At 51.4% G+C, this 18,659-nt stretch overlaps 4 protein-coding genes across 4 annotated transcripts; 3 read left to right on the forward strand and 1 right to left on the reverse strand.

Moving 5' to 3' along the window:
- Positions 1–2,390: 2,390 nt before the first annotated feature.
- STEHIDRAFT_110137 (uncharacterized protein) lies at positions 2,391–5,065 on the forward strand (the record flags this gene model as incomplete). Its single annotated transcript, XM_007302947.1, has 11 exons — positions 2,391–2,444; positions 2,497–2,507; positions 2,704–2,788; positions 3,046–3,214; positions 3,259–3,284; positions 3,726–3,812; positions 4,102–4,206; positions 4,407–4,527; positions 4,573–4,646; positions 4,791–4,965; positions 5,007–5,065. 11 exons carry the CDS (start codon positions 2,391–2,393, stop codon positions 5,063–5,065), a joined length of 966 nt encoding a protein of 321 aa, XP_007303009.1.
- A 957-nt stretch (positions 5,066–6,022) lies between these two features.
- Positions 6,023–7,440, reverse strand: STEHIDRAFT_138720 (uncharacterized protein). Its single transcript, XM_007302948.1, has 4 exons — positions 7,165–7,440; positions 6,914–7,094; positions 6,411–6,846; positions 6,023–6,318 (listed from the first exon to the last, which is right to left on the reverse strand). The coding sequence occupies exons 1-3, from the start codon at positions 7,387–7,389 to the stop codon at positions 6,449–6,451; spliced, it is 804 nt and encodes a 267-aa protein (XP_007303010.1). The 5' UTR covers positions 7,390–7,440; the 3' UTR covers positions 6,023–6,318; positions 6,411–6,448.
- A 3,146-nt stretch (positions 7,441–10,586) lies between these two features.
- STEHIDRAFT_155750 (uncharacterized protein) lies at positions 10,587–11,048 on the forward strand (the record flags this gene model as incomplete). Its single annotated transcript, XM_007302949.1, has 2 exons — positions 10,587–10,667; positions 10,746–11,048. 2 exons carry the CDS (start codon positions 10,587–10,589, stop codon positions 11,046–11,048), a joined length of 384 nt encoding a protein of 127 aa, XP_007303011.1.
- Positions 11,049–14,990: 3,942 nt separating this feature from the next.
- Positions 14,991–16,292, forward strand: STEHIDRAFT_167696 (uncharacterized protein; the record flags this gene model as incomplete). The annotated part of the gene is made up of 1 exon (XM_007302950.1): positions 14,991–16,292. One exon carries the CDS (start codon positions 14,991–14,993, stop codon positions 15,699–15,701), a length of 711 nt encoding a protein of 236 aa, XP_007303012.1. The 3' UTR covers positions 15,702–16,292.
- Between the last annotated feature and the right edge of the window lie 2,367 nt (positions 16,293–18,659).

Raw genomic sequence — 18,659 nt, forward strand, 5'->3', positions numbered from 1 at the left:
TTCCCACCCACCAGATTTGGCGGGTTTCGATTTCTCCTGCCAAACAATTAATATTTAATAGAATTGTTTATTATTTATGAGAGTCCCGGGTTTTTTTAATATGCTCCAGGAATTTTCTTTCAATAAACTGGAATTTCGACCTCCCGGGCACAAATTTGGCGGTTGAATATTATATGCGGTGACTAAGTGCTTCGCACCATACGTAGTCCTCTTCCAATATCCCAATATCAAATTCTCGCTTCTTTTCTAACATCATGAAAGAGCACGCACGCATATTGATTGCATGGCCCAAAACTCCCGAATCGCGAGATGCAAACGGCTTCTTTCTCGGCGCCGCGTAAGCACATACTTACAGACGTTCCTGCATTTAAATTCGGCCGCAATTGCTGCTGCTGCTGCAGGAGGTGAAAGTGGACCCCCTGGATGCAAAGTTGCAAAGTCGGGGGCTGGGGAGAGTGATCGTACGGCGCATGTTCTTTAGCAGCGCCACCGGCATGCCTAGTGCCCGATTTCATCGTTTCCGTTCGTTCGTTCGGCCCATCGATAGGAGACTTTATCTTGACAGAATCGGATTTGTCTTTGTCCTTTGTTCGCTGTCGTTCTCGTTCTCTCTCCGACCCGGTCTTTGTGCGTTTGAAAGATTGAAAGCTTATTGGGCTCTCCGATTCCTTCCATCTCCGAGTAACTTACTTATTCGAGGACCCACAACTTGACCTACTGTACCAGGAAATATCTCGTACAACTTGAACACACTGCCATCGAACACGATACGTATACGACACGGGCCCTGTAACGTCACTTCAGGTCACCTTCTCCCGATCTTCAATATCCATCGACGATCGCACCCGCTTTTTTCCTTACATACAGCTACGCTTACCCCTGCTTACGGTACCCTGGACCCACCACACGCCCGATTTCTCGCAGGCGCCCAGTGACGCCAACCGAGCCCGCTGCCCGCCACAAACCAACCAACCACGTCCTCGCCCTCGTTCAGTGACCCAATGCTCACTGGCATTGTGGATGTACTGAATCATTTTCGTGCGTTTCACGGTCTCCAATACTCAAAATCTTTCTACTCGCCCGTTCTCCTCCGCTAAGTAAGTTACCAGCGACCACCGACCTGCACACACACACACACCCAGTCGATCGACCGTTTCAGCATCTGCACGCAGTCGTGTCGTGTCGTATGCGTACGTGCGTGCATGCGGTCGTCCGATATTTCGATGATCATGATTGCCGGCGTTGTTGCGTTGCGGTTATCACTGGCACAGCGCGTACCATGACATACGGCTGCGACGAAGTGCCGATGACGTGGTATGTGTGTAGTATGGAAGGGAAGCTCGAATGTTATGTTTGGATGCAGTATGACTCGGATGAAGAAGTCGGCCGCTTTGCGGTCTAATAATGGAGATGACTCGGACGGGTGACTGATGGAATGGGTGCTTGGAACTTGGGAGTGGGCAAGTTGACGTTGTGGTTGATGCCACTCAGCATTGAAAACCTGGAGGCGTCACCTTCGTGTTGGTACTGTCCACCTTTCAACTCCTGCACGCATACGTTCACCCAGCGAATCAGGCGTTCCCCTTGACACTAAGTACTGCAGTCCTCCTCCGTGATCGTTGTTTCATCGACACGCGATGCTTAAATTATACAGCATCATTACCCAACAAGGGGCATCTTCATGTTGCACCTTGATCGTCGATTCAAACGCGACCTGATTACCTTCTCCGTCGCGGTGTCGAGGCCTCGTCATCCGAGCGGTGGTGGTGCCCCTTCAGGAGGACCGTGACCGTGTTACAGGTTTAGTTACAGCATGTCTCTAAGGCCTGTAACTAACTGTACTTATCTCCGAGTCTGGTCGTTAACCGCGACGGCGTCGGTCCTGACTTGTCCTTGTTGGCGGCCTTGTTCTGAATCGTGTCGTGCGTCGGTGCTGTGTCAATGGACCCCCCGTTACAGAGCGATGTGTGACGGCAGTGGTCCAGGCTGAGCACATTATAGGAATTCATTGTTTCAAGTACACACACTACGGTAGGGAGGTCACGGTGAGTTCATATCTCAAGTCAAGTCGTCATGCCTACAGTGTACATACTTGCCTACATCTGAATCTTCAATATTAATTAACCGTCGTTATCCCCGAAGGACAAACCACTGGTCACGCCCCCTCCCCTCCCCGATCTCCTTCAAGCCATCCATGTCCGACCGACATACCATCGCCGGTAACATACAGTACTAAGTACACTACACTGGGCGTTGTTCCCCGTTCCGACTCTTGGTCGGTCACGGTCACGATAACTTAGTGGGGGCGCAATGTCCTTACGCCCGATGAAGCGCTCTTCAGCAATGCTGAGCACAACGAGGTTTCCGCATCATGCATCATCATCCAACTCATGTCCCTTCCTCCTTCTCCCTTCATTCATGTGCACCGACCGTTCCTCCACTCCGTAAGTGACATCCCGACGACTGTAACGGACTGATCCTCTCCTTTCATTTCAGTTTTCATCTAAGTAAGTAAGTTACGAGTGGGGTGCGTTCGAGGCTCAAGGTGTTGTCGTCGTCGTGAACCCCCGCTGTGATGTCTACAACTCAAAGTTACGAAGGCCGGGGCCAGACCCCCCGACGTTCAGCCTGGACGGTCATCGTCGTAACCAGTCGGACTGCGATGCTCTTTGAGCCCCTTTGAGCCCCTCACCATTCAGACAGCATCCGTAACTCGGCCTGTGGATTTTCCGTGGCACTGACCCGTTTGAACGCGGGAGATTTCATAGTTGTGGCGCACATATTATTCGTGAGTTCCATGCATGACGTTTGGAGCGAACGAACCCTCTAAGATTTTGAATTCAAGATCCGCTACGCTCACACCTGAGCTAGCACAATCTCAACAACTTGAGCCGTGTCACCTGTAGTAGGATGTGGCGTCCAGAACGGACATGCCAGTGTGGCGTAGAACGATTATCTACGTCCAGCCAATTTTGACCTTCCGATCCTGATCCCACTTTACGTCGTTATACGCAACACGCTGACTCCTCTTTCATATTTCCATAGGCCCATCTTCCTCCGGGCATCGTTCGTGGTCAAACACGTTACGCCACGGCCCGCCGCAAAAACTTGTTCAAGCCATCAAGCCTCGTTGTCTTCATCACCGCAACACGATGCGCAATTTGGCGTAGTGCCCTTCCAACGACTACTTTTTATAGTAAGGCATTGGTACTTGGTACGTCGACGCCGATCTCAAATGAATCCCGCCGCCGCCCGTAGAATCCTCAAACGTGTCAACACCCGTCGTGAGTGGCACTGGTCGGAAAATCAACCAGCTCAAGGGCACGTCGGCGTGCACCTGTTGGTATGGGTAACTTTGTACGGTGTTTGACTTTACGACAACATTCAACCTGAGTTTTTTCTGTTGTCCTGGTCACCGTCCCAGCCCAGCCAGGCCGCTCAAGTTTTTTTTTTCTTTATCCCATCAAGGTCCTCGCGGTGCGCAGTGCGGTGTCTCCGCGTTCATGCATCATGAACGGCTTCCCTTCGTTCTGCCTGGTAAATTTTCTTTCTCCCTCCAATTCTTTTCCCTTCTGATTCTTGATCTTCAGCTCTAGAGCTAACTCCTGAATGTGATGACCTTTGCATCCGTCTTCAATAAAAGGTCCGTCAGACGAGAAGCTACGGCTATAATATATCATGCCTGATTTAGGAGCCCCGTCTGGTCTTCGAGTCCCTTTCTCTAGTGTTTTCGACATGAATCCGTCAAGTTCCGATTCGGTCGTCCGCTGGGCCCTTTGTGCGTGTATGGGCATGAGGCGCGCGTAATTCAGGTATGCGCGTCCCCCCTCTATCCTCCAACCCCCTCAAACGCTGACACTATCCATTCGACCAAGCACCAGATCGACTTTATTTCGCCCTTGTCGGTGGCAGTGACAGTCTAGGCTTAATATCGCATGTTAGCCACGACGTCGATCTGCGTCGAGCTTTTTTCGTGGGCGAGTGACGGTTTACTAGACCTTATTACGGTAGGGCCCGTCCTCACTTCTAAACTTGATCAAAGATTGAAACTCCTGAAGAGGACCTCGCGATTTAGACCGCCTCTTCCTTCGCATGGTCTAGTTCTCATCGGTCACCGCTGCCTCGTCTACAGGAAAGGGCCCCAATCCTGGCCCCATCCCATTTGCTCGAACATGGGATGCTGGAATTTCCGAGGGCCCGGGAATGGTTTCTACTTGAGGTCGTCCCGGTTTTTTCATCGAAGATCTGCTCGTGCTCGCTTCGTCTTCGAAGCTTCATATAATCGCAATCGAGGTCACTCGATCTCGGGAGTGCCATCCATCGACGTCGACATCTCTCCCTCTCTCACTCTGTTTTGAAAGCCGAGGGCTTCTCGATTCTCATTCGCCGAAGCTCACTGTTGACAGTTCTATGCCATGATCCTCCTGGAGAAGACCGGTTTGTTCGCCATCGTCATCATGATGGATCATGGGAGCGCTATCGAATGTTTGGGCAAAGGGCTGAGGAGATTCACTTCGCGTGTCGTCTGTCAGCTCCCGGTCGCATATTGACGATCACACTCTCGTCCTCAAGCATGGACAAGTCCTATTCTGGATGGGACCAAGGTTATTAGTCTGCGATCTGCTTGGATGAACGTATGGGAGTTGGTATGCACGGTCATTGTCGGTCTTTCATCCATATCCTCGATCTTTAGGGTTTCCTCATGCTGATGATTCATTGTATCTCTCATCCTCTCTGCTTATAGTCGCTCCCGATGGATGTATTTTTGTCTCTTGCCTTGCTTTCCGCAGGAGAACCGAGTCATCCATGACGAAGAACCACGGAGGCCTTCGAGCTATGGAATCTCGCGTTCACAACAGGTCCATCTATCATACGTGAATGAGACCCGAGGTCCACACGATGGGGATTTGGATCAGCCCGACCTGAATTTTATGGCCCAACTCTCGGAGCGATGGGATTCTGCCGGTATGTGTCGGGCCACATCATTGCTTGAATTTTCCTCATAGACGTCACCGCTACTCCAACAACCAACCGCTTCCAAGTCACGACCGGTGAATATGGATAAGCCTTGCTGATCTCACGTACACAACTAAAGCTTCTCCATCGCGACTTTACCGCCACCTTCGCCGCCGGTACCGTCAGTGTTCCCGCTTCTCTTCCCGGCCTCTTTCGCACCTCTCTACTTCTTTCCTCGCCTAATTCGTCTTGACTAATTTCGCGCTTCGCAGTGTCCCAATTGACCATCCGGTGGAGCGAGACGGGGTCGGCTTTGAATACATAACATCAACTACGCACAGCCCATTCTCCCCCACACCCTGAAGTGACCCTGTAACTGATCAATCACGTCTCGACAGTCCGGCTTCTAGCCAGTTTATCTTTGTCCATCTTTACTCCCATTGAGCTCCACCGAAGGACCCACCATGCTTCGAGCCCGACCGGGACCGACGCTACTCAGCATGTTCTTCTCTCGCCTGTTTTGACGAACCCTCAGTTACGTGGATCATTATCCCTGTCGTGTTTCGTGTTCGTGTACAAGTAGCTCATATGCCTCGATACTGCGTTCACATCATGTTCACATCGCGGAGTTGTAACGGTGTTGGTCAATACGATTATGTCTTGATCCTCCACAGGGCGCCGGGCTGACCCACAGCCAAACCCTCCTCGATGAGTGTGTTTCGTCTGCCGCGTGAACTCCGTACAGTAATAAGCCCGCTCCCGAGAACGAACGAAGAAGGCGTTCCCCCCGATTCAAAGCCATCAAAGCGATGCATATGATCAGCAGTGATCCTTCCGAGCTCGAGGGAAAGAACGGGACAGGGCAAGGACAGGGCGCGACTTGCTACGGACTTCGTGTTCGAGGCTCCTCTTGGGTCCTTACGGAGATCCATAAATTAACTGACGCCTACAATGCACGGTACTTAGCCTTGATGATCCTGACCCGATCCGATATTATATACATAGAACGCGCCACACGTCTCGGCGGATGAGCCTTGCCACGCTATTTCATTCAAAAGCCGGATCGGTGTTTATACCTCCCACCCAGGGCGGGAGGTCGGAGATATATATGAGGTTCCAACACGGCAGGATCATACTCATAAGTAGCTTAGGGCTATCGATCCGTAGATTCCCGGTGTAGAACGACCTCACCGCACTGCACCCGCAACATGAGTTAGTTCAACAAACAAACAGATCGACATTCGACTTGAGGCCCGTTTCGCACGTTACATGTCATTCAATTAAAACCAACGATTGCGACCCAAAGAAAAGAAACGAAACCCATACACTCTTTCGTACACACGGATTTTGCCCAAAGTAGCCCTGTGATCCATAAGAGAGTCGATGTCAGTCAATGTAGTGTGAAAAAGCCCGAAACCTGAAGGGAAGGGGAGCAGAAAAACTTCACAGCATACGTTTTGTTCTTGTGTAAAAGCCCTCTCAGTATGTCCTCTCAAACGTAACTGACAGTAACGGAGGAAGACGTGGTCGAGACCGAAGTCAAAACCTTGTTGCTCTGCTCAATGTCGATGATCGTGGCGCCTGAGGGACCGACCGTGCCCGAGGAGGTAGTCGCCTCGGCGTTGGTGAACGTGACGGTACCGAAGTCGGCGAAGGGAACGAGAGAGCTGCCCTCCTCGTAGTCCTCGACGATCCACTCAGCGTTCTCCTCGCAGAGCGCAGCCGTAGAGGTGATAGACTTGGTGACCGTCTTGCCCTTGGTCACGTTCTCGATGACAGCAGTGCCAGCCTTGGTGCTGGTAGCCGTGACGGTGAGAGTGACGACGTCGCCGGCGCTGAACGTGATGCCGGAGAAGTCGTAGGCGTAGTCAGGGTACCACTCGTACCAGCCTGTGCAATATGAGATAGCGTGAATCAATCGATATGCTGCGACAGAGTGATCACTATGTAGTCTTACCATCGAAGGAGACTGAGCTGCCGGAGATGGTGAAGTCAACACCGGTCTGGAGGATGGCAGTGCCACACGTGTCGCCGTCGATACCGACCCAGGCGGAGGCAGAGTAGCTGCCCGAGCTGCTACCGGAAGGCTTCGAGGGAGTGGGGACAGTGAAGGTTCCGGTAACAGACTTGTAGGTGGCCTGAAAAAAAGAACGCCCCGCTAGATTAGTATCATTCTCCGACGGTTCAACTTCGGGAGAAAAGACGAACGGAGTTGGCGACTAAGACCGCGCCAGCCCAGTTAGAGCTGTAATCCACATGGGAGACGTTGCTGACGGTGGTGACCGGGTTTTCGATGAGTTGCTTGGGCTGCGACTGGTGCGTGCCGGCAGCACGACGACCGAGACGAGCTTGAAGACGCTCACTGCGGCTGGGAAGAGCAGCAGCGGCAGTGGCGAGGAGCACCGGGGCGATGAACGAAGTGATGGCAACCATGATTACTTGACGAGAACTGAGAGGACAGACGAACGTTGGCTCGAGAGGGGGTTGGGGATCAAGTAGAACCTTGAGCTGGAGAGAGAAGACAGAGTATTGTGACACTTTTATACCGTCCTGGGGAACCTGAGAAAGGCGAATGGACGGAGGTCAGCATGGTACACCCGCTTCTCGAAATCATGGCAGATGAGCATCGTGAACTCCCACATGTCAGTCACCCGCTCAGTATGCTAGATAACGGACCAAAGGGGATAGATTTCGGTGTATAGACACTCTAGCTACTAGCCCTTCGTCATCTATGGCGCCTTGTCGGGAGCCATCTGAGTCTCTTGTCAGAAGTTACAGAGCAACGTGAAAAGATTCCGTCGCAGTAACTAATACTGGCACCGGCGCAACCCTAAGATTTTCCACGGATTGCAAGATAGAACACAGCAACGAGAAACGACAGTTGTAATCCGGAGATGGCGAGCGCAAATCATTCTAGAGCATTCCTCAAAGCGTGGTTAGTCGGGAAGATGATCAGCTTCTGATAAGCGAGCCATGCGAAACGGGAGCTTCGAAGGCCAACTGCGCCCAGGAAGGTCTTCAGGCTGGTTGGTCTCGAGGCCGGAAGTCCTGGCACGCTATAGTGCCTTAAAGTGCTGCTCAGCGTCAGTGGAGTCGATCGGAATAGCACAGGAAAGTCATCCAAGGTAAGCGTCCGAGTTGGTAGATTCGTTTGGTAACGGTGATAATTTTATTTTTGAAGACAATGTATCATCAGCAAGTATTATTTATCGAAGACTTATACATCAGGCTCACCGACCCGTCTCAATCGCAAGTCTTCCCGAATGGTGCTCTGAAGAAGAAACATTCCCGGACCGGGTCTATTGTTCCCTTTAAAGTAAGAATCACCTGCCTATTGCGACACCGGAGTCGAGTTATCACCACAATTCCACATGACAATCTTCGTCAGGAGCATCGAAGTTCTCACCAGGCTCGCGTGGAATGTTGACATGTTGAACGTCGAAGGACGGAACATGTCTGATTAGAACGCAAGCCAACTCAAAATTCAAGGGAGATAACCTACTCTGTTTTTCTTTTTCTGAGGGACAAGAGGCGGAGGTAAGAAAATATGAAATAACGGCCAGGTCGTGAGTGATCTGCAGCTCGCAACGTAGCGATATCATCGGAGCTGTACTGTCCGCTGCAAGAAAGACTATGCCTCGTTGAGTGATAGAAGAATGGCAAGGAAAGAGGCCGCTGCTCACTTCCATATGCAAGAAACAAATGGCTGTCATACGTGCTGAACGACCATGCGCACAGGAACGCGATACAGAGGACACTAGATGGTTCGGATGTCCAAAGCTTTCAGAGTGGGCAATACTCTGCTCGAGGTGACCCAAAATGATTAGAGGTCCCGATAACGCAAGATGACGAGGTCGACAGGCTGGACTGAGTTGCGTCCTTCTCTGACGCAATGGAGAGGAATATGGCGACCATACAAAGGTGGTGGCCATGGAACCAGGAAGGGTCATGTTGTCCAGCGTGTGCATTCCAAAAACAGGCTCAGGCGGCCATGATCTCGCCTGAAAAATCGAATAAGTAGACAGAACATGGAAATGACACCAAGTTTCAGCAATTATGGTATTTGGCAAGATGGAAAACGGTCAGTTTGCTCCAGATTCCGTGGTGGATTGGAAAAAGTCGCTCGACTAGTACTTGTGGTCGTCTATCTATTGAGAGTAGGATTCGTCGGAGGCCAAAAAGCTAGAGTATCCAGGATGATGTCCAAGCCTTCTCGGTTGGTGCCGATAGCACTGAGTCTTCGTGATGAGTAGGAGCGCTGAGAGAAGACTACTTGTCATCTATCCCCTTCCAACATCTGCCGACAAGAAAGTCGAGAACACAGAGGTCGAATTCGTGATGGCGTCGCTGCCACATAGGTCACTATCGGAGAACTTCATAGGACGTCAAATCGTATCGCGTTGAAATTATTCAAGGAAGAGATATTACTGAGAGTATCGTTGTGAGGTCTACGTCGCCATTCGAGGCGCGCAATGTCCACGCGTATCGGAAGCACCAGCCACGGTGTCGCTTGTCAAGTCACTAATAATTCAGAAGTTACGAGAAGAGACAAGGGTCCCCAGCCAGCATGATGTCGGTCTCGAGGTGACTCTTTACTGCCTTGAGAGATATCAACGAGTTTAGGGCGAGTATATATTCATCTGGAAGTTAACAATTATAAAACCGTACGGGCACCAGGGAATACGAGCGCCGCAAGGTTGTCGGGAGAAGCTGGAAATACAAAGACGCAAAACCTGACCTGCGTGTCCATGGAAAACGGCGAAATACTTAGCATTGCATACCTGGACGGTCGACCATAAATGCGCGAAACGAAGGTGACAACCAAGGAATTGCACCAAGTAGAGAATTTTATCCTGCTCTGGCGGATAGGGTACTCGCACGGATGGATTCGTGGCCACACTACCTAAGGGCCACACCGATCCGTCCTGATTGCTGAGCGGCCCCCGTTTGTTGTGGCGAGTAGTACATACGGACGAATTCAAAAAGAAAAAGCTAGAGTTAATTATGTCGTTCCGGTGTGGGTCCCACATGCCATTGACGTAAGCTCAACAACCGACGAGAAGAAGTATCCAAATATAGGAACTCCCATATTTGGGCAAGTTCGCGACGTGGTCAGCCGACGACGCCCTCATCCCACGTTCCACCAAGTCGCTTTATTGTCTTTTTGTTCTCGCTCCCTCTTGAGAGATATAAGAACCTTCACTCAGCGAAACGGACCTGCAGTCAACGCCTTCTCGTCGCTCCTTGTCCCCCCCTGCCTGATGAAGTTGCTCAGTAGTCCAGAAAATGTCTATCCCCGGACGATTTCGAGGCTCGTCGCACGTAGGCCTCGTGCTTAGCCTCAGGCCCAGCCGAGTCTGCCGCCTCACCGAAAAAGGCAGTGTTTGAAAGGGTGCACTGATTCCGTCTAGCACGTCCCCCAGCGCTTCTTGAATCTTTGCGCACGGCACGATATATACATTCTGCTGGCTGTCGCCCTCTTCTCACCGTCTGTCTCTGCCCTTCTGCAAGACGACTACCGCGACACTCCAAGCTCGTCTCCCTGTCTGTTAAACTTCTGGTCGTTAGGACTTCTAGGAGACGACTGGTGATCCTGCATATTCAGTTGCATCCCTGACAGCGTAACTACAATGTGGACGAGTCTTTTCCCCACTGCTACCGCTGGCCCCAACGCGTTCGGCATGTTTGGACAGAACCCCAGGGATCAATTCGTGAGCATCACATCTCATTCTCGCTCTTGACGACAATCCGCTTCCATACGTGTGCTTGAGCTGATTTTGGGCCATAAGAACATGTACGCTGATCTCCGTCAAAGTATGGCTGGGCCATCGACATTACCATCGTCGCCCTCACCATCAAGACTTTCCACTCCCTCCACTCGACGCAGCAGCGTCGCTACCACCGATTCCTACGATTCTGACTCCGATCACGACGCAGACAGCATGGATGGTGCCACGATTGTGGGAAGTGTGGACGAGGACGCGAAGGAGGATGATAAAACGCCGCAGAAGCAACCTCAGGGTTCCAGCTTCCTGTCTGACTTCGACCTGGCGGACTGCTGGAGGAGATTGTTTGGCGGTATAAGCCTGTAAAGAGCATGGCATGACCACGAGTGAGTCGCGTTTCTGTTTTATCCCGATCACCTTCCCATCTCTCGATCGACTCCACCTCGCCGGTGCTCACCTTGCACCCTCTGAGTTACAGTCACATCAGAAACCATCCTTGCCCTCCGATTCAGCGCACAAATTCGTTGCCCTAAGCCGCGATATAGTTAAGATAACGCTCCGTCGCCACCTGTCACGGTCGTCGACCGAGTACCCCGCCTCCTCAGTACCCCATCATCATCTCGTCGACGGTGTTCATCTATCGCTCACCCGATCGACCAACAAACGAACACCCCCGCATATCTATAAACTGGCTATTCACACCGGGTGTGCTCACTTTCAATACCTACCAATCCGATACCCCGCTTTCCATTGCAAGCGGTCCCATTCGTTCCAACTTTGAAAACGAACACAGTCCTTTCCCATACTCCAAATATCAACCCTCCTTCTATCCTTTTTGCTTTTGTTTTTTTTAGTTCGTCTGTTTCGACGTCGCGCTCGTGCACCCACCCTCCCCACCCCCTCTCCACCAACTCGCTCTTAGTATCCTCTCTCGTCCCATCCCCATCTACTTCGCCGGCCAAAAACCGAGGACACTTGTCTCTATAACTCCCTTCGATTTTCTGAAAGCGTCATGCCTCTGCATTCGATGCTTATCGTTATATTATTCATTCGCATTCCTTTCCTATTTGCATTTGTGCTGTATCGTGTATCATTATCTCCTTCTGTTTGTGTACATCTTATCGTATCTTCGCTGTGCTCAATTATATGCCACACATCCACTCCATTCGTTTCGTGGGCCAGATCGTCTCATTGGAAAACGTTGTGGTGCTCCACAATGACGAACGCTTGGTGGGTACCCCACCACTGACTAGGTTCAGGTACTTATGTGTTCCTGGGGCCTCTTATGTGCCACACGATGAACGTCACCACATTTTTATTGCTACAACACCTCGAATGCTGTGGAGACGGTCCTCACTGCATGGAGTAGATGATATGCCATCTCCTCACGAACCTCGTACTATCGAAGTTTTACTTATGTCGACGTCTGCCCTGAGTTGAACTTCGCTACATATGACGTTCATGGGGTCGACTCCGACGACGTGTAAATCGAGCCAGTCGCGGAGACCCAATCCATAGCCATCACGTTAGTAGTGAGCTCTCTTGTGCCACACATAGTTCGGCCATAATATACGAGACTCAACAAAAGGATGTAGCATTGGTTGCCAGAAGAACTGTCGAGAAGCCAATCCAGCACCTCTGGAAGAGAAAAACAGCGTGATCTCTATGGTTCGAGAGTCTAGGGCCACCTGGGGAGAGAACTTATTAAGATCAAACAAAGATCGTGGCATCGTTCTTGCGCCACACGCTGAACCTGATTGACCGTCACTGCAGTTCAACTTCAACTATCTGTACCACGGAGCGGAACACCCCAAAACTGCAGCAATCAACCTCACAAGAACAGCGGGACGTGCCAGACAAATGATTGATGATATGAAGCTTTGAAGAACGAACAGAAGGTTTCCTTCCAGTAAACTCTCGAGTTGATGCATTGTTCAAGAGATTTCTCCGGGGGGATGTGGCCGAGGTCGGGGTGTGGTATTCCCGCTCCCCCGCACTGTACTCCAACATGTGAATCAATAAAAGTTCATTATGATGCTCGAACAGAAGGTTCCTTTCCAGTAAACTCTCCAGTTGACGTGATATCTCCGGGGGTATGTGACCGAGGTGTGGCACCCCTACACTCCCGCTCTCCCGCACTGTACTGGAACAGGTGAATCAACAAATGCTCGTCATGATGCAGACTGAGAGAATGAGCTCACTCCGAGGATGGGTCGTCTTCTCTTCCGCGGCCCACCGTCCAAGATGAAATAGACTTTCAGTCCAGTCAGAAGCCTGCCAGTCGTAAGGGTACCGTTCGAGGAAATCTGCTTGACAAAACGGATGGTTCCGCGGAGGAGAGGGTATCCTTCGATATAAGCATCATTGCCGGCCGTTCTTGTCGCCATCAACATCGCGACAGATCCCAGAAGCCTGGAATAATGGCATTAACGAAAGTTGGGGGTTGAAAACTAGTCAACGAGGGTAGACTGATGTTACGAGAGAATACTTTTTCTGGTCTCGATGGAACAGCAGAAACCAGATTGATTTTGCAGAGTCAAGACCGTCCGACCTATAACGACAGACAATAAGGTAGCGTCGGGTGTCCATGTCCTCCAAAGGTTGATCCGTGGCCATACGAAAAGCCGGACACACAACGGATGGTCTACCCAGAACTTCCGCAAAGTCAAGAGAATCCCGATGATCAATGATTCAACTCTTAATCGACGCGTCCGAGTACGATGCTTAAGCATATTGTCAATAAAGGACGGTGATACGGTGCGACCGGGGGTGTCATTGCTACAGTGCTTTGACCTGATCAGCGATTTTCGAAAGAGGAAGGTTGACAGATGGCTGACCGGGACCGCTTGAGAGTAGGAGCGGGACCACGAGGGTACTATGAGGAGAAGTAGAGCAGACCGCGGCCTGAGATGACATATTGACATGGTTCGGAAAGCTGAAGGACATTCGTCTGATGAAGTTTGAAAGGCGCAAAGCAAGTCTATCTGTACTAAGACGCACGACGGCCAGTATCCGAGATACCAGGGCCATGACAAAGAGAGACGAGTCGACGCAAGACAGGACCATATGCAAAGTATATTGATTAAAAGGGGGGCTTTTCAGAGGGTCGGAGCAGAGTAAGACGCCGTAGAGTCTCTGCCGCGGCTTCGTATTGGCAGGAGAGAGAGCGATTCATGAGATCGGTAGGAGACCGAGGGCCAACCGAGGGCGTAACGCAACCGAAGGCACACCCGCATGTATGCTGCCAGTTTGAAAATTGAATGGAAGGAGGGCGTCAAAAGCAATAACTGAAAGTACTCAAGTTTTTTTGCAGACTTTCGATGGTTTGAGCCCGAGGACACCGTCTGGAGAGACTATCAGAGCAAGTTCGATCTCGAGAAGCAGTTCAAATGATGAGAATCATGCGATATGATGCCTCGCGCGCACTTTGACTCGGACTCTGATTACCTTCTTGTGATCGCAACGAAAAGCAATGAAATATTGCGCTTTTGGTGGAACAAAAGAAACAGAAAACGTACAGCAGAGAGCAGATGACTCGGTCCCTGACTGGTGTGAAACTTGTCGGGCTGCACGAGGATCGAGCATGTTGTTGAAACGTACATCACAGCGGCCCATTACCGAACGTCGGAAGGTTTGCTAGAAAATTTCACCGTCCATTTGAGAGCGAGACGTTGCGGCTGCGATCGTACAATAAAAAAAGGGCGTATGAAGCCGAGAAGGTAAGTCTACTCACCACAAGTGGGATAAATTGCAGGCCAACTTCGAGCCATCGGCGTCTTCAACGGATGCAGATCCCGAAGAGAACGTCCGAACGCTTGTGTTTGCCTCGGTAAGCCGTCATATATGGACGAAAAGAGGCGAAAGTACTTATGCCGTATGCGGACTCGATATCGACGACGAATTGCGATTTTGGGCGGTGTATGTCCAGGTATGATGGAGTAGCTGCCTGATCCAGTCTCCATATGGGCCACAGGCGTAGAGACGCTTCCGGGATGGCGAAAACGTCGGACGTGAAGGGTGCGCCAGTGCGCCGGGACTGAATACAAGTCGTGGCGCTCGTTATTGGCTGGAGGTGTCGGAGGCATATCCCCTTCCTTTCTCGGCAAGAACGAACGCCCAACGGGACCGGGCGTTGGCGGGATGATCTGGCGAATCTCACAGTTGTATGCTTTTGTCGCCCGCAAGAGGAGCGCTGTCCCTCTCCTCCACCCATATATAAACGTCGGCAGCGTCATGGCTTTCTTCCCCCAGCGCGCCCCGCCCTCATCCCGCCCCACGCCAGTCCCTGCATTCCTTCTTGCTTCTTGAATGCCTTCCACTACCCGCCCTTGCTCGCCACCGCCACCTCGCATGGAATCCCCACAGCTGCTGCCAACACCTCTCCCATTACCCCACGTCGTTCACCGACAGAGGTCGCAACCACAGCTTCACGCTACAACATCTACCCCGCAGAGGCCTCCTAGGTCATCTCACAGAGCTATGCCTTCCATGGACGCGCTTCCTCGGGCCACAAAACTCAATTCTACCCTGTGGCCCGATTGCGGCGACTTTGGTACCAAGAACGAGAAAACATCTCCCCCTACACTTCCTGTCACTCCTCCACGCGAGCATATTCCCGGCAAGGGATACCACCGCCGCAATCTCTCCATCTCTATTTCACCAAAGGCTTTACCACCCGTACCCCGCTCACGCACTCGCTCGCGCTCGCCGCCTCCTCCGTTCTTGCGCGAGCCACCGCCACCGGTGCCTCCCATTCCTGCGTACCTGTTGAGCGCAGGGGGCAAGAAGACCATCCTTCTCCGACCCAAGTCGTCCAATAACCGCCCCGTACCTATCATCATCCCTCCACTCAACTTCTGCGACTCGGACTCTGACTCTGATGTCACACCACCCTCCTCGGCGCATAGATTACAAGCACCAGCTGTTCCTCGCGCCTCAAGTCAGGAGGCTATGACGTGCTTGAAGTTCTTCGCACTTCATAACTCCCAAGATCCGAAGGTCAATCCACTGTCGACGTAGGAGGGTTCGGTACAGGGGCGCGTGTCTACGCGTCAGGGCGCGTCGAAGGAGAGTAGCATTCGGATTCGGACCGGGACCACCACCTCCTCCTCACCTTCCCCATCAGTCGTCATTGCGTATCCAGCTCTTGATCATCGCTTCGAATCGCACGTTATCAAGTCGCATCTCATTTCCCCTCTGCACGGACTTCGTACTATCATTGATCACTTTCCCTTTTTACCTTACCATCCGGGGTTTGTTCGTCCCTTACTTTCACTCCTTTGTTTCAGTTTGTTTTTCCTACGGACGCTTGCTACGTATACCAGTACTTGCACGGCGCCGAGATGTTTCTGTCATTACCATTGCATGCACTGTAACACCATCTGCATAAAATTCTCTCGGACTCTTCTCTCTTTACCTTAGCATCTCGTGGTCCAGGACCATTGTTTGTCCTCGGACACATCATATTCGTCGCTCGTTCTCAAACGCAGCTTCGCACCCGCCACTCCTTCGTTCGTTTACTTTATTCTGTAATGTTTTAAATTATCATTCGCAGTATTATTTGCTCTCATCCGCTATGGCGCTTGTCGTCGGCATCACGAATTCCAATCGCTGTTGTTTGTACCTCATTCTCAAGCAGGGTCTGCCAGTACTCCGACGCATCACGGCAAACTTGACTCGGAAGTCCATCAATTCCGACCTCGAAGACTTGAACCCAAGCCTCGAGATCAAGCGCCTCTCCGGGTAGTGTTTGGCTTGGTAGCATACACTTGTCTAGATGCCGATGGATCTTGGCGTCGTACCGCATGGCGGCGCTTTATGAGATGTCGTTTGTCGGCGGTGTGGCGGTATATGTACTTTTGATTCAATAGTTGAACGAGGACGGATGCGGATCCTGAAGAAGCGACTCGGACATTTAGTTTTCAAGAATATTCAGTAAGCAGACCCGTAGCACGTTCAGCCACTAGTGATCGACCTCAAAGCGCTACATCGAAGGCAAAGAATTTGAGATAAAAAATTGAAGCATATGCAGTCACATCAGCTCGGCTTTCCGTCTGCTAGGGTGGGACGTTCACGCTTCTCATAGCCTCCAGGAGATGTCTCCAGGGACACCGTATATCGATTTCACTCTAAATCTTCCACGGCCCTGTATCTCCATCGCAAAAAAACGTCCACAAGATATCATTGCTCGCCGTCTCGCCGCGTCCAGGAAAGTCCTTGCGCGCTGTTTCACTTTTCACGAGCGGTCGGGAAAAAAAGTCACAAGGTGCAACGTGTTGTCGTCGGGATTCCGTAAGTTGACCGTCGCGTCGCACCGAGAAATGGTTTCGGAGGTCGCGACGAATGCGGTTAGGCTAGTCGCGTCGGTGCGGACTGGCCATGGAATATCAACATCGCAGAAAACGAAGGAGCGGAGCGTCGGTGGCGGGGAAGCGTGAAGTTATTATTTGTCGTGTGCTTGGTTAGGAAATTAGGTCGGGGCGCTTAGATTAGGTTGTCGATCTTTGACTCGAGTTATGGTGGTAATCCGACGGTAGCGGTGGTGGACGAATCATGGTGGCAGTAGTGGGAGGAGGGCGGAATAAAATCTGAGATGAAGAGGCTTGTGTCAGTTATCCTCTCGTTCTGGTCAAAATAATCAAACGTAGACGGGTCATAGTTGTTGCCATCGTCGTTCCACACAACTGTAGGGCGCGCTGGTTCCTAAATCGGTGAGTACGAACAGTTGTATGGGTGATGAGTCTGACGTACCCACTGTAACAACTCAGGCGAAATACGGAGTACCAACGGACAGCGGGTATAGAAGAACAGGAACATGTGGTGGCCGTGGAAGCTGTGCCCGATGCGGCGAGAAAGCGTTGAGTCACCGTTGTTTCATGCTATATATGTCGAACGGCTCCACAGTCACCACACTGAAACTTGGTCGACGGAGGCGATGAGCGGCGACGTTGAAGTTCAACGTTGAACTTGGTAACTTTCATACCACACCACAGTGAATGGCATCCATGAACCCACAGACCTGGAAACCGGGCGGGGTTCGGGCAAAGAAAATGCGCATACATGCCATGACGAAATCACGACCACAAATCTGCAGGGAAGATTGGCTGGAGATATTCGGGTAATGCGAGATTGCACAAGCTCCGCGTCTACCTCACCCGTTTTTACTGAAGTATCGACCGGCAGACATCGGAAAATGTCCGACCGTAGCATATATCTCGAGGACGGCTCATCGGGACGAATGTCCTCTAGAATTCTACCTGTTCGACGGAGTAATCAGTGGTCTATGTTGCACCGTAAGGGTTTTAGCATACGCACCGCGCCTAGTACAGGGCCGTCGAAAGGCCACCCGGTACAAGATCTAAAGGTAGCAGTGGCGTCAGCGTATGCCGCTAGAACCACTGGACCTGGAAGGAGCGCACAAGTTGGTGGAAATGAATAGATGGGTCGCTAGGGAATTAGCCTCTGAGATTGCGCGTCGGATGTCAGGTTACCTAGGGTACGGTTGCCCTGGTGTATCAGGTCTAATTTCAGGATTCGCTCTTCGGCTTGCGTCCTCGACCTTCGCAGGAACGTTGACAGGTTCTCGGGGTCCCAGATTACGTAATCGACGCGTGCCCTTTCGCGTGCCACTCGGGCCACACAAATGCTCTGCCGAGTTCCAGCTCCACTGTTTTTGGGGCTACACTCCCTCAGTAAAATAGTAGAAATACCGCAAAAATTTATGAAGGCTTGTACAATGATGTAGATAATTTGAGGGCTTGGTGCACAATTGTCCAACCTAATATAGGTTCATAAAACAGCCAAACACTGGTCTGTACTGCTGTACCACACTCAGAGCTCCTGCTGCTCATCTCTTTACAAACCAGAATGTGTGTTAGATATTGAGGGGAGCCATTCTGAGCCTCTTGAGTACAATGCCCCAGTGAAAACCACATCGACGTGTATCTATGAAAGCGCTCTCACGGGTCATTCCATAGA

The sequence above is a fragment of the Stereum hirsutum genome (genome assembly GCF_000264905.1).
Source record: "Stereum hirsutum FP-91666 SS1 unplaced genomic scaffold STEHIscaffold_5, whole genome shotgun sequence".
Classification (NCBI taxonomy): domain Eukaryota; kingdom Fungi; phylum Basidiomycota; class Agaricomycetes; order Russulales; family Stereaceae; genus Stereum; species Stereum hirsutum.

Excerpts from the sequence above, each read along its gene's own strand:
- STEHIDRAFT_138720 (XM_007302948.1), bottom strand. The coding sequence starts at position 7,389 with ATGGTTGCCATCACTTCGTTCATCGCCCCGGTGCTCCTCGCCACTGCC. Across the intron at positions 7,095-7,164 it reads CGGTCTTAGTCGCCAACTCC|GCCACCTACAAGTCTGTTAC; the intron begins GTTCGTCTTTTC and ends TCTTTTTTTCAG. Across the intron at positions 6,847-6,913 it reads CAGCTCAGTCTCCTTCGATG|GCTGGTACGAGTGGTACCCT; the intron begins GTAAGACTACAT and ends CATATTGCACAG.